Source organism: Sparus aurata, chromosome 14 (assembly GCF_900880675.1).
Source record: "Sparus aurata chromosome 14, fSpaAur1.1, whole genome shotgun sequence".
Lineage (NCBI taxonomy): Eukaryota > Metazoa > Chordata > Actinopteri > Spariformes > Sparidae > Sparus > Sparus aurata.
The window spans coordinates 18,023,333-18,035,415 of record NC_044200.1 but is presented as its reverse complement, the minus strand read 5'-3'; the positions used below and the strand labels follow the sequence as shown (position 1 = coordinate 18,035,415).

Sequence of the window (12,083 nt, the reverse complement as noted above, 5' to 3'; positions counted from 1 at the left end):
TGTTATGCAGAAAGCCTGTTCCTGTGGGGGGTATAATAAGAGTCTGGGTACTTGAGTATCTCAAAGTCAGTTTTGCGAAATTCTCCCTAAGAGAAAGGACTGAGCTGCATCAGAATCAGCCGCAACGGTGATGGTAAAGGGCAGACTCCTTCCTAAAAACACCTTCAAGGCAGAACATTTAGATTCTGCATTTTTCAAGGCTGATTTTGAATGATTTCTCTTTATCCTTCCAGGAGACTCAAACTGACTTGGAGGTGATCTTAGAGTTCCTCGAGGAGTACTACAAACAAAACAACAGAGAAAATGGTAAGAAGATGTTAATTATAATATTTCTTACGACTGATTTGATCTCAGTGTTTCAGCCCTTTTTTCTTGTTTTTTCCTTTTCCACAGTGGACAAGGTGTACTGGACTGCAGAGGAACAATCACATCAGCACTGCTGGACGTACTACGAGCCACCTGTAAGCTTTTTCTTTTTTCTCTCCACAAAAGACGCTCATAACTCTGCCTTTTAAAGCTGCTCAGTGTTATGCAATCTGTTTCCCCATCATGTCTTTCATCACAGAACATCAAACCTGCTCTTCAGCCTTCGCTGGCACACGACGCCCCTCCAGCTCTGAGCCAAAACACAACACCATCATTGTGTGAGCGTGGGTCACTGCCAGACTTTGTATCAACAAGACTGCCAACCAAACGCCCGGCCACAGTAGCGGGGAGTGGTGAGTTCTCCTTTTTCTGGTCACTAAACACTGTTATTGCCTCGGTTGCTAGTGGCCTGGGGGAAATAATGCCAAGAGAGCAAATAGGAGACCTTCCCCTTACTGTAAAAAAACAATGGAGCTGTGCATGGCTTAGCTCAATAGCTGCTTTTACATATCTATCAGATAACCGCAGTGTTTACAGCTTTATCACCACAAATGGCAGTCCATCAGTGAAGAGATTTCTGGGAATTGGTGTATTTAAGGAAATAATTAACCGTAACCAGCATAATCTACTTTACTGCGGCACAGCTGCTGTTATAGTCCCTAAATCACCGTCAAGTTTTTTATCTTGCCATTTAAGGTTTGCTTGGTGACGCTTTATATCGAGGTCCCTTGAATCAGCCCTCCTTTATAGATAACAGGGCTTTTATAAGACCTTATAAAGTGCTTATTTATATTCATTATGTGTTAATGATAGCATCATAAATATGTTTATTGTTTGACAATGATAAGAAACCTGTTAGCACTTTATAAATGCTAAGAATGTTAATAAAAGCCTTGCGAGCCTTTTTATTTACATTACAAACATGTATTGAATTCAACTAATTAAACTTTTATGTCAACTGTAAACCTTTAAGAAGACTTTTTGTTGCTTAATTAAACTTAGTACATGCTTCTTTGTGCATTTATTAGCAGTCAACCAAGCTTAAGAGTGAGAAAAATGCCTCGTTAGGGTTCATAACTCCTTTATTATGCACAAAATGTTTTGGTCAGCCTTTGCCTTGATTGGATAATACAGCTGACGACAGTTATTTATTTATTATATGTTTATTTGACATTCACAGTGCACAGCCTCTTAGCTGTAACATTTTTTCAAGACTCAACTTGAAAAGTGATCTTTTTAATTGAGAAACATCATATGTGTGATTCATGCCACAATTCAAACGGGATAAAAAAAAAACTATTTGTCTCTCTCTGTTCACTGCCATACAAAGTTTCTCTGAAATAAAGTCCCATGAGGCAAACTGGACAGGGTGTGACATCAGTTCCCTTCTGGTGGTCGCTCTAAATACCCATTATTGAATACAATGTTATGAACCCTTTAAACGGGGGAGGCCTCTGACCATTGATCACTTTGAACATCACACTAAACAACCATCAGCAAGACACACACAATCCTAAAAGATAAAGTTAAAGTTATAGGGGTGGTAACTTGGTAATTTTCATTATATTAAATTGGTTAATATGTGTTTGACAACGTTTGTACTAACCTTACTAAAGCCAAAAGCAGCTTAGTAAAGTTTTAACATTAAATGGGGAAGTGGTTAACACTTTATCTTCGGGTGGACAGTTAAACCATTCACTTGTTGCTTATTAGCATACATTTTAGTACAATATTGACTTTGTTTGGTACACGTGTCCTTAACGACCCTATAAGGACACTCCCACACAGAGTGTAAAAGCCTGCAACTCCCCTTCAGTTAGTTAAAACTAAAGAAGCCTCTTGGATGAGCGGTGAAACGTCTTCAAGAAACTGAAACACGTCCAGTTGCCTACGATACAGGACTTAGAAATACTCACTTCTCATCAATAAGCATTGATCAGGAGGATATTGAGGGAACACTCTTAATAAATGGACAAGTAATGGTAGAACATGGTCTTGCAGACAAGGGCATTCGAAGTGCCAATATGTTACTAATATCCATGCTAATAAGGAACTAATTCCCTAATCTGAAGTCTCACCTGTAAACTAGTTAAACTCAATAAATGTTTTTAACGCTGTTACGAAACTTTGTAAGAACTTATAAAGCTTTTATTTACATTCCTGAACAAGTATCTTTCTTACAAGTAACAAAAGACATGTCATAAAAATGTTTATTAATATAATAATGTAATAAAATCACTTTATTACCTTTGAACTAACGCTTGCTGTATGGACTTTGATATAAAACGTTGTGGTTGCAGGTAGAAAGGTGCGACTCTACCACTTCCTGTTCGAGATGTTGGAGGATCCAAACATGGCCCACTGTGTGTCCTGGGTGGCAGCCGCCGCCGGCATCTTCCGCTTCTCCTCCACCAACAAGGACCAGGTGGCGGCACTCTGGGGCCAGAGAAAGGGCAACAAGAGGCCCATGACCTACCAGAAGATGTCCCGCGCCCTCCGGAACTACGCCCGGTCCGGAGAGATCTTCAAGGTGAAGAAGAAGCTCACCTACCAGTTCGGCTGGGACACCCTGGTGCTACTGCAGAAGTGTCATCGAGGAGATCCATAAATGTGGACTAGATTTTGTGTATCATTTTATGTTAAACTCTAAATGTACTCCTTTTTTTTTTCAAACCCAGAAGTCTTAACTGTGTGACCACTGAGTTTTCTTTACGTCAGTACATGCATTTAGTTTGTGGTGTAAATAATTAAAAAGATATAAAGAAAACATATTTTACTCTTACAGCGGTGTCAGCGTTTTTATCATATTCAATGATATGATATTCAATTAAATTACATTTAATTGTAGTTTATTGAATAATGCACAGTACATTTAATGCACCGGACATACCTGTAGTCCCAAGGAGGTGGAGGTCACCAGCGATGCACAAGCTGATGAGGTAAAAGATAAGAATCAGTATGAATAACAAGTCAGGTGATGAATTATTGATGCTTGTTAAACCTGCTCGGACTAAGAGAGAAACAAACGGCAGTGCGATAAGCACTGAATTATCAAGACAGAAAATACAAAATGAGCTGCAATTTGTTTTAAATGTCGCTTTTATTTTAACCCACTAAACTGTACTCAAGTAGAATTATGAATGCAGGATTTCAACCTGTGAAAGTTAATCACCAGTTTTAAGTCGACAATAGCAAACTGAAACAATTGTATGTTTGATTGAGACTAATAGGACACGTTGCCAATGTGGAGAGGAATTTTGATATAAAACTCCTCATAGCCTGTAGCATGTCTTCAGCCATCTTTTTGATTCAGTACAACCTGCTTTTATATGGCCACATAATTAAAACATTTTTCTTTTTTCAAGTCTGCAAAGCTGACCACCACACTCCTCCGACCTGTATGATTGTGAGAGATTTAAGCTGTTGTTACATTACCACCAGCTGCTTTTTACAGCTCTTTGTAGCAGCTGCCTTTCCTTTTCTTGTGCTGGTTTCCATCGTAATTGCCTAACTCCCGTTGGGCATGGCGTGAACCTGCAATTAATCCATGTGTGCAGTTCGACTGACCATCTGAAAACCGCTGCCGATCAAAATGTGGAACACAATGCTGTACATTTCCACATATATTGCAACACCTGGCCTGGTCATCTTAAGCGTTTCCTCTAATCCTCTAACCGTCTGTCAGTTCAGAGTCATGAGTTATCTTGATCATCAAATATTTATAATCTAACTGCAACAACGTTATCATTACAACGCTTTCCCCGGAGAGACAGGGGTCATGCTGCAGCCTAATATGCCTCTTCACCTGATGTGTATGTGCACGTGTTCCCTTCCTGTAATTGTTTCTGGTGGCTGTTAGGAACCAGAGGGTGTCAGTGTAGTCCATCTCACCGCCTCCAGCTTCTTCTCTTTTCCTTTCCTGTGCTGTGTGACCTCATGGCTAAATCGCCTCTGTGATGTGGACTCTCAATACCAAATGGTTTTGTGCTCTTTGTAGCGGACCCACATGATACTTCCCTAAGCCTAGTATTTACTGCTGGAGCCCACTCCAGGTTATAAATGGGCTAACTGAGGCTATGAGTGTCTGTTACCAAGAAAGGCCACATACTTTGCGCTGAATTACCAAAACAGTCATTTAGGGAAAGAGCATGTTCTTCATTAAAAGCTTCCACATCATATGATATGTGTCGCCTTGCAGCATATGTCCAGTTTTGACAAGACAGTGACTCATTTTGAAGCACTTCCCGCATGCTATGATTGTACAGTCGATTTAAGATGCATTCCAGCGCACAGACAGTATACAGCACCCCAAAAATAGAGCTGTGCCTCGTTTTGACTGTCCAGTTTGGTTATCCGAGGAATTAAATGTGCATGTTTTAAGTGCACTTTCATGTCGAGACCATAAACATGCTCAAGTGGTTATGATGCTGTTAAGATTCCCTTGCAGGAGTTTGCAACAGTACACGTGAAGTCTCTTCAGCGTGTCGTCGGTTAAAAAAGCACCAAGCTTATTGTTGCTCGTAAATCCGGCAGCTTTCAGCCTCGTTGTTTAATCTTAACGACCTTATCAGAGACCACGTCTGATTTATCACCTGTGCTTGACGTGCTAAAAAGATTCATTAGGACTAAAGCAGCCACATCAATGAAATAATTCACAGCGAAACCCTCTTTTCATGTCAGATACACATGTCAAATGTCAAGGTTTACAACAGCTTTCTAAGTATAGGCCACATAACCACTGCCCAGGCATCTCCCCAGTATTTATTTGCCAGGTTGGAAGGCCGGCTGTTCTTGGACAGCATTCCCCCTGGATTAAACTGATATCTGGCGTCTGGCATCAAGTCGCTGCATGTAATCCCAAACTTTTCTTTTATGATAAATCTACAGATTCTCTGAATAGGCTGCATAACTTGTGGGCTTGTCGGAGAGTATTACATCAGCCTCAGACATGTGACAATGATGACACCTCTCCCTTATATATCCCACATCCTGATTTCCCAGGATCCACCTGTTTCACCTACTTCTGAATTAAGGATACTCACCACTGATGCCTGGATGACAACCTCGCCCAGATACTGAGCGGTGAACATGGAAGTAATAACAAATGTAGTCTTAAATGAATACTCTGAAATGTGGGGCATTATGCTTTGTTGCTTTTTTGCTTTGTTGCTCTCTTGCTGTGAAATTGATAAGGAGATTGATATCACTGTCATGTAACAATTGGTAACTTGAAGCTGCAGCCGGCATCCAGTTATTTTAGCTTAGCATTAAGCCTGGAAATTTGGAAATAGCTAGCCTGGCTCCGTCAAACTTTGGCAAAAATCCACTTACGAGCCACTTTTTCATTCATTTACACAAATATTCAGTCTGTAGAAAAAGTTTAAAATGTATACATTGTAGTTTTACTGATGGTCATAATCTCTATGCAAAAATAAGCTAGCCAGCAACTGGTAGCTACTTAAGGCAGCTACAAGGAACTTTTTTGTTATTTTGGCAACCCATGTGGAAAAAACACTGCCTCCTGCCATAAAGATCTCGATCTGCTGGCGCAGCATTTGTTTTGGAAACAAACAAAAGAAAGACAGAATGTTTGCTATTTTTAATACTGTTTTTCTTTTTTTAAGCACAGCTGTTTGCAGGATGCATGGCAATGAGGTAATGCAGCTATTTGCAGCTATGTCAGATTGATAACCAAGATGACAAAAAAGTTTTGGGGTGGATACACCGAGGTTACATTTAAGCCCATTTTGGTTGCTCAGTATTATTAATTGTGTTGCACTTAAGCTGAAACAGACAACAATACCTTGAAATGTCATAATAACAAGCCAGCAAAGCAGGTTGTTCTGCTGCCGTCTGGCAATACATAAGCATTCATTGAAGTATCAACAGACTACAGAGCTGCTTCTTTCTTCAGGCTGAGACTCCTAAATTCATCCTCAGCACTCCAACAAAAAATATGTTTGAATTTCTGAATCGGAAAGTGGTAGGGAAAGGTAGGGAAAGTGATTCTGGAGAAAGATTGACTTATTGTTGAGTCTCACTTCCAGGTCCCTTAGAATTTCAGGCTGTATATCGACTCAGTGCATCAGTATTGTAAGACCTGGGAATGAGACTCAACAATCAACTGTTTTTCTCCAGAATCACCTTTCCTACCTTTAATGGACTCCGCTGAATGTGACACCAGTCTCGCAATATAACAAGCAAGCAAGCAAAGAGGCATATTGCAGAAAATGAAACAGGCCACTTTGAATTATGTCACAAGGATAACCAGATATATAATGTTGAAATTTTGTGGGATGTGTGAAAAATCTGGGCTCTGCAGACCTCCTTGAAAAACTCCTAATACAAAACTAATTAACTGGTCCTGAAGCCAAAGTCTCAGAACTATAACAATGTCACTTCTGTTAACATCACATTTACTTGCCTCTACTTATCTAAAACTCTGGCACAGCAACCATTGGGTAGGCGACAGTGATGCAACAGTAGGTGTAGGGCAGAGCTGCACTGTCCACTACAGAGAGGAGGAGCATGCCACCCCTCTATATAAGGCCTGAAAGCCTGTCCCTCCTGGATCTGTCCCTGGTCATCCTCTCCTCCCCCACTGAGATTTCCAAACCGTATCCCTGTGCCCTCCTCATCTCCCATCACTCTGGTCCGAGGGATCCCAGAGGTGTTTTTGTTCTTCTACTGTCCTATCATCATCTCTCTCCCTCCTTGGTCGAGAGGGCCACCACATCTTACCTGGCCTCCTGTAGAGTCACATCACTGTGAAGGCACCTACCTAACTACCTACCTGCACCTTTTGACTCCTTTGAGGCTTTGTTTCTGGGACGAGGCTCAAGATGCCAGAGCCCACAAAGAAAGGTAGGAGTGTTGATAGTGAGGATGCGATTAGCATGTTGCCTGAAGCAGCCACACAAAAAGATCCAAAACAAGTCTGCTGCACTGCAAAAATGCTCGTTATGCGTTGTCTTTTTCTATGACTGGCTTGTTTTACATGCTTAGATCTCTGTTTTGGTCCTGTTGTCTCTTGAGAGCTAGTTGATACTTGCAACAGGGAGCTCCATCACTTGATGGCTCGTCTGCCAGCTTGTTCATAGGAATCCTCAAAGTGACTTTGACATTGGTATTGTATTACTTATGCATGCCTGTTTCTACCATCCGGGGGTAAGAGAAGATTTGAGGTTTGTGAACAGATACCATTGTTGCCGGGGGATTGGCATACTGGATTGTTCTGTTTGATCCAGACGCGATGATGAAGCCCGGTGGAGGAATGTTGCTGAGCGTCTCTTCAGACACGAGTAAAGACCTGAGAGGGATGTTGCAAATCGGGCGGGGCTGTTTGTGGATAAATAATAACCTGATTGTGTTTATGATCCTGATGACTGATGGGGGTAGGCTTGGCCAATGTGGACCCCTCAAACCTACCCCCCTCTGCTTGAGTCAACTCCATATCCTCACAACATTTTTACCCGTCCCTCTCTCTTCCACACCATAACGTCACTCATCTGCACCACCATCTCCATCAACATTCCCTCTTAATCCGCTCTTGTCTGTCATTACGATATGGTATTACTCCCACCCTCCCCATTAGCTCAGCTCTTTGGGGGTCTGCCGTCAACCCAGACATGACCATGTAGAGGAAACAGAACATTTTGTTTGGAACTTGGAAGCCTTCCTGATGAGAGCTGTTACAAGTTTTTAATAAACTCATCATCCCCCAGGGGAGAATTGATCTGTCTGCAGTGGGTACCGACACATAGTCGAACCACAGAATTATCTGTACTCAAGGCATCTATTACTTGTCTGAGCTGGAAGGGGTATGCCTGCTCTGATGGTCTTATTTCAGTTTCTTCAGTAGTTTTTCCATGTGTCAAACCGAGGATCTAAGGAAAGACCATTGGATAAAAATGTACTTTCCCATGCCGTTTGGACAGTGAACTTTACATTTCCAAGACTTGTTCCATCTTTCATTGGCATGGATGTACTTTGGGAAATACCCTGAACAGGATTTTCACAACCAGCTGCAAGATGCATAATCCCAGTTCCTTAGATGCTAATTTTATCCCAATCTCATGTCAGGTCGTCAGTAGTCGGATGTGGTTGGAGATTGCAAATTATGTGAGCTTCATCTTGGCCTTTATCAACAGCACCTTTGCCCTGTCGATAGTGTACAGTTGCCTCCACACTGTTGATCCACTGCCATAAACATTGCTGATCCCCTCAGAGACAAAGCTGTAGGGAAATAGAGGCAGCAGATTCCAGTCTGCTACCGACACTACCCATAAATAGCTGCATAGCCCTGAGCAGCAGATAAATGAGGGTAGAAAAGTATTGTTCTTTAAATGAGTCTGAACAGCTGAGGAGGAGGAAGCCAGCGCTGTTGTTTTAGACACCCCGCTCTCGAGCCTTTAAAAAGTCTGAACTAGAAATGACGGGCTGGCAGAGTCGCCCGCAGATCTCTTGGGACGGGGATTCTTGTCCCTGGAATAGTTCAGAATGAGTGCACTTTTAATCCCCATCCCTTGTTCCCTGCCATCTCCCTCCAAAGCCCCCTCCTCCTCTTCTTTGCCTCAAACCAAAACAGACGTCTCCCTCTCTTCAGGATGGATCACTCAAAGGTCAGACACCCCACCACCAAATCTCTGACCGTGTGCCCTGAGCCCTTACCGCACTGTCCTCGCCGCCAATCAGCTTGGGGTTTCAGTCGTGGACAAACCCATGTCTTCACCTCATGATATTTACTGTCACTGAGGCTCATCACTCTCCCTGGGCACTGTCCTCTGACACTGTGGCTTTGTGATACAGAATACCACCTCATAAATCAGACCCTTGGTAAGATAAAGGGGGAAGGCCTGTCGGCAGCTAATTGCCACCCCTGTAGAGCTCTCATCTCTCATCAGACACTTAAAGTCTCATTAAAGTCCCTAATTAAAGTCCCCGTCTCACCAGAATGACTAAAAACAAGGAACCACAACAAGAGCAAACAGCATCATTAATGTAGGCTCATATTTATAAAACCAATAAAGGTCTATGTTAGGAAAAATGAAGCTGCCAACAGTTTAGCTCACGTCGGAGCCTCTACAAGCCCTTCTGTCTGCACGCCAGCAGGGGCGACAGCTGAAAATACCTGCAGCCCTGTCAGCTGCACTGGGAGTCCTCAGAGGTAAAACAAAACCTTTCTCCACTCTCATTATCTCAATGCTGATGAGACAGAGCCGCGACTCTCGGGTGCATGATGTGACCCTGCAGGATTGTGGCCCTGTGGCCAGCAACACATTGTTTTGACGTGAGACGGAGTGCGGCTAATTTTGACAAGGAATGTTCAGAGGGAATCATTACAAACGGGGAAATATCAGAGGCCGAGAAGAGATGGGAGTTAATGGCTGTTAAAAATGGTGCATAGTCAATGGAGATAGGCACTGTACATGGAATTAGGGCTGCAGTATTCATAGATTGACTGTCATAGAGAGAAATGGAGACTCTCTATGAAGGGAATACATGTTCTTCTAAAGCTACAGATGCTAAAGGAAGAGCTTTAAACCAGCCGTGTAATGTCAAAGGATTTCAAAGACACATCAGGCAGGCATTGTCCATATATTCAGCCATTTCGGGAAACAATGGGATGCCAAATGTTCACGATTAAGAGTTATTCCCTTACTTATCACAGATGAAAACCTCTGCCACTGGACTATGGACTGTTTGAATTCATGCACATAACACATGATCAATGCAATCTCATGAGATGGCTTCATTTAAGAACATTTTGCGGGTCATGTCTTCACATTTTAAGCTCGTTATTTAACACCGTAGGATGAGACAACAAAAGTACTTGGTATTTAACTTACGCATATGACAATATGCTGCCTCGGCGAAAATCAGCCAACGCTTACTTTAGGTTTCACACAGAACATAAGCATTGGTCTCCTGGGTGAAAGTCCTGTGCTTGTTTGACAATCACTTCCACCTAAAGACCTCACTGTGCAGACGTTCCTGCTCTTTGTATTTTGTCAGCTCATTTTTTCCTCAATGACATTTGTGCCTAAAATAACACGGGAAAGCCAAAAAAATACATTGTAGTAACGCTCGAAAGGACTCAAGACAATGGCGTGTTATTCTTGTGCCATTTGGTGAGACCAGACTGAAAGGGCACGTAGCCGCAGATGGTTCATGACTAGTCTGAAGCTCCCATGAGGACAAGACAACCTCTCATGGCTTTGCACTCCACTAACCCACTAATAACAAGAGAGGTTAATTTTTGAACCCCGTCATTGCGCGCCAAGATTTGTATGGATGCTTTGATCTGTTGAGGCCCTGCATTGAGCCCTGTTGCAGGTTTTGAATGTCGTGTCCAAACATGTTTCTGTCACTAAACCTCCCCCACCATTAGTTTCATAAGTCTAGACAAGGCAGAGGGCAAACAAATGGTGTGTCATGGGGGCCTTCATCATAATCAGTTAAGACTACATGGTGTCTAAGCATGAGGAGCCAGTCATCCAACGCAAAGACAATATGGCTTAGTGCTCAACAAAATACGTCAATGTGCGTAAACTGTGCATTAAAGACATGCAGCAAGAGATCTCAAATCTCGTCATGTTTGACAGTGATGTTTTGTTTTTCTTCTTTAGATGAGACGCCAAATGGCCAGCCCGAAGGTGAGTGGACGGCGACATCTCATCTCCCCCTATCACCTCACACAATGTATGCACAAGAACAGACATATAATCATCAATATTTTGCTTTAAAACGAACGTAGTTGCACAAGTAAAAGTAGGACAAAGCGAGGGAACAGGAAACCAGTTTCTGCACTTCGGGACAGAGACACTCACTGTCGAAGTGTACATATCGAACACCAACTGTTGTTTGCACCAAGATGTACAAACACAAGGCAAATCTGAGTTTGTCTACACATGTAACATGATGATCACAGCTCCAAAGTCGGCGTGAATCTGCAAACAAAGCCGCATAGGAGTGTAAATGTGGAGCCAATAGTCGGCAGTATGGATGTTGCTGCTGTGCTTCAGAGTTATCTGTGGCGTCGACCAAGCTGTCAGCATCTCTGACATTCCTCTCTCCAGCCAGCTGATCCCTCACTGTTGATTCAGCTGACGCCCCGGCCGCCCCATGTGAGAAAGGTGCTGGCATGCATTTGGCTTTTTGCCGGCGCTGGGGTTTGACCTTGGAGCCGCAGCATCTTGAGGCTCCAACTTGGCCGGTGGTTAGCTCAACTTTTTAGAGTCCAACTAAAAATGTTCCTGTTGAAATGTATGATTTGTCAGATTTATATTTTCTAAGAATACCAGTCAGATCTTAGTGGCAGTTTCGAGTGTGGTGCACTGGCTCATGATTTCCCAGTCGGCAGAATAAAGTTTGGAAACATACATTTCTGCAAACACACATATGTGGAGAGTTCACAATTATTTTATGTTGCAACTTTGCTTTTCTTTAGGTGCAATTTTTTTTATGTTGTGTTTATGATCTGGTTAGGTTAAGATTCAAAAGCCACTTGGTCAGGAAAAGATCTTGTTTTGTCTTAAAAAACCTACTTTTGATGGCACATCAAAATCTGACGTCTCGTTAAAAATATCCAGTGGTTGAACGCTTTCAAATGTTGATACACAGTCTTGAACAGCGGTCTCTAGCTTGGCAGCCTTACCGAAGTGAAAGTCAACTCATATACATGTAATGAAACCTGGTTGTAACACGAATTGTAGAAA

General features: G+C 42.4%; 2 protein-coding genes across 19 annotated transcripts in view; both read left to right on the top strand.

The window, feature by feature from the left end:
• The first annotated feature begins 64 nt into the window (after window positions 1–64).
• Window positions 65–3,046, top strand: spi2 (Spi-2 proto-oncogene). The gene is made up of 5 exons (XM_030439498.1): window positions 65–133; window positions 234–306; window positions 394–461; window positions 566–719; window positions 2,667–3,046. The coding sequence occupies exons 1-5, from the start codon at window positions 131–133 to the stop codon at window positions 2,972–2,974; spliced, it is 606 nt and encodes a 201-aa protein (XP_030295358.1). The 5' UTR covers window positions 65–130; the 3' UTR covers window positions 2,975–3,046.
• Window positions 3,047–6,929: 3,883 nt separating this feature from the next.
• mybpc1 (myosin binding protein C1) overlaps window positions 6,930–12,083 on the top strand; it is a 28,128-nt gene continuing 22,974 nt past the window's right edge. For 17 of the 18 annotated variants that reach the window (XM_030439492.1, XM_030439491.1, XM_030439483.1 and 14 more), the window contains exons 1-2: window positions 6,934–7,230; window positions 10,995–11,021. In XM_030439492.1, coding sequence (XP_030295352.1) covers window positions 7,209–7,230; window positions 10,995–11,021 — 49 coding nt within the window. In that variant the 5' untranslated portion in view covers window positions 6,934–7,208. Of the gene's footprint in view, window positions 7,231–10,994; window positions 11,022–12,083 lie in introns of all 18 variants that reach the window. The other variant, XM_030439493.1, reaches the window with a different exon arrangement.

Bases quoted from the DNA above. Each gene is read 5' to 3' on its own strand.
- spi2 (XM_030439498.1), top strand. The intron at 462-565 runs GTAAGCTTTTTC...CTTTCATCACAG, and splicing joins GGACGTACTACGAGCCACCT to AACATCAAACCTGCTCTTCA. The intron at 720-2,666 runs GTGAGTTCTCCT...TTGTGGTTGCAG, and splicing joins GGCCACAGTAGCGGGGAGTG to GTAGAAAGGTGCGACTCTAC.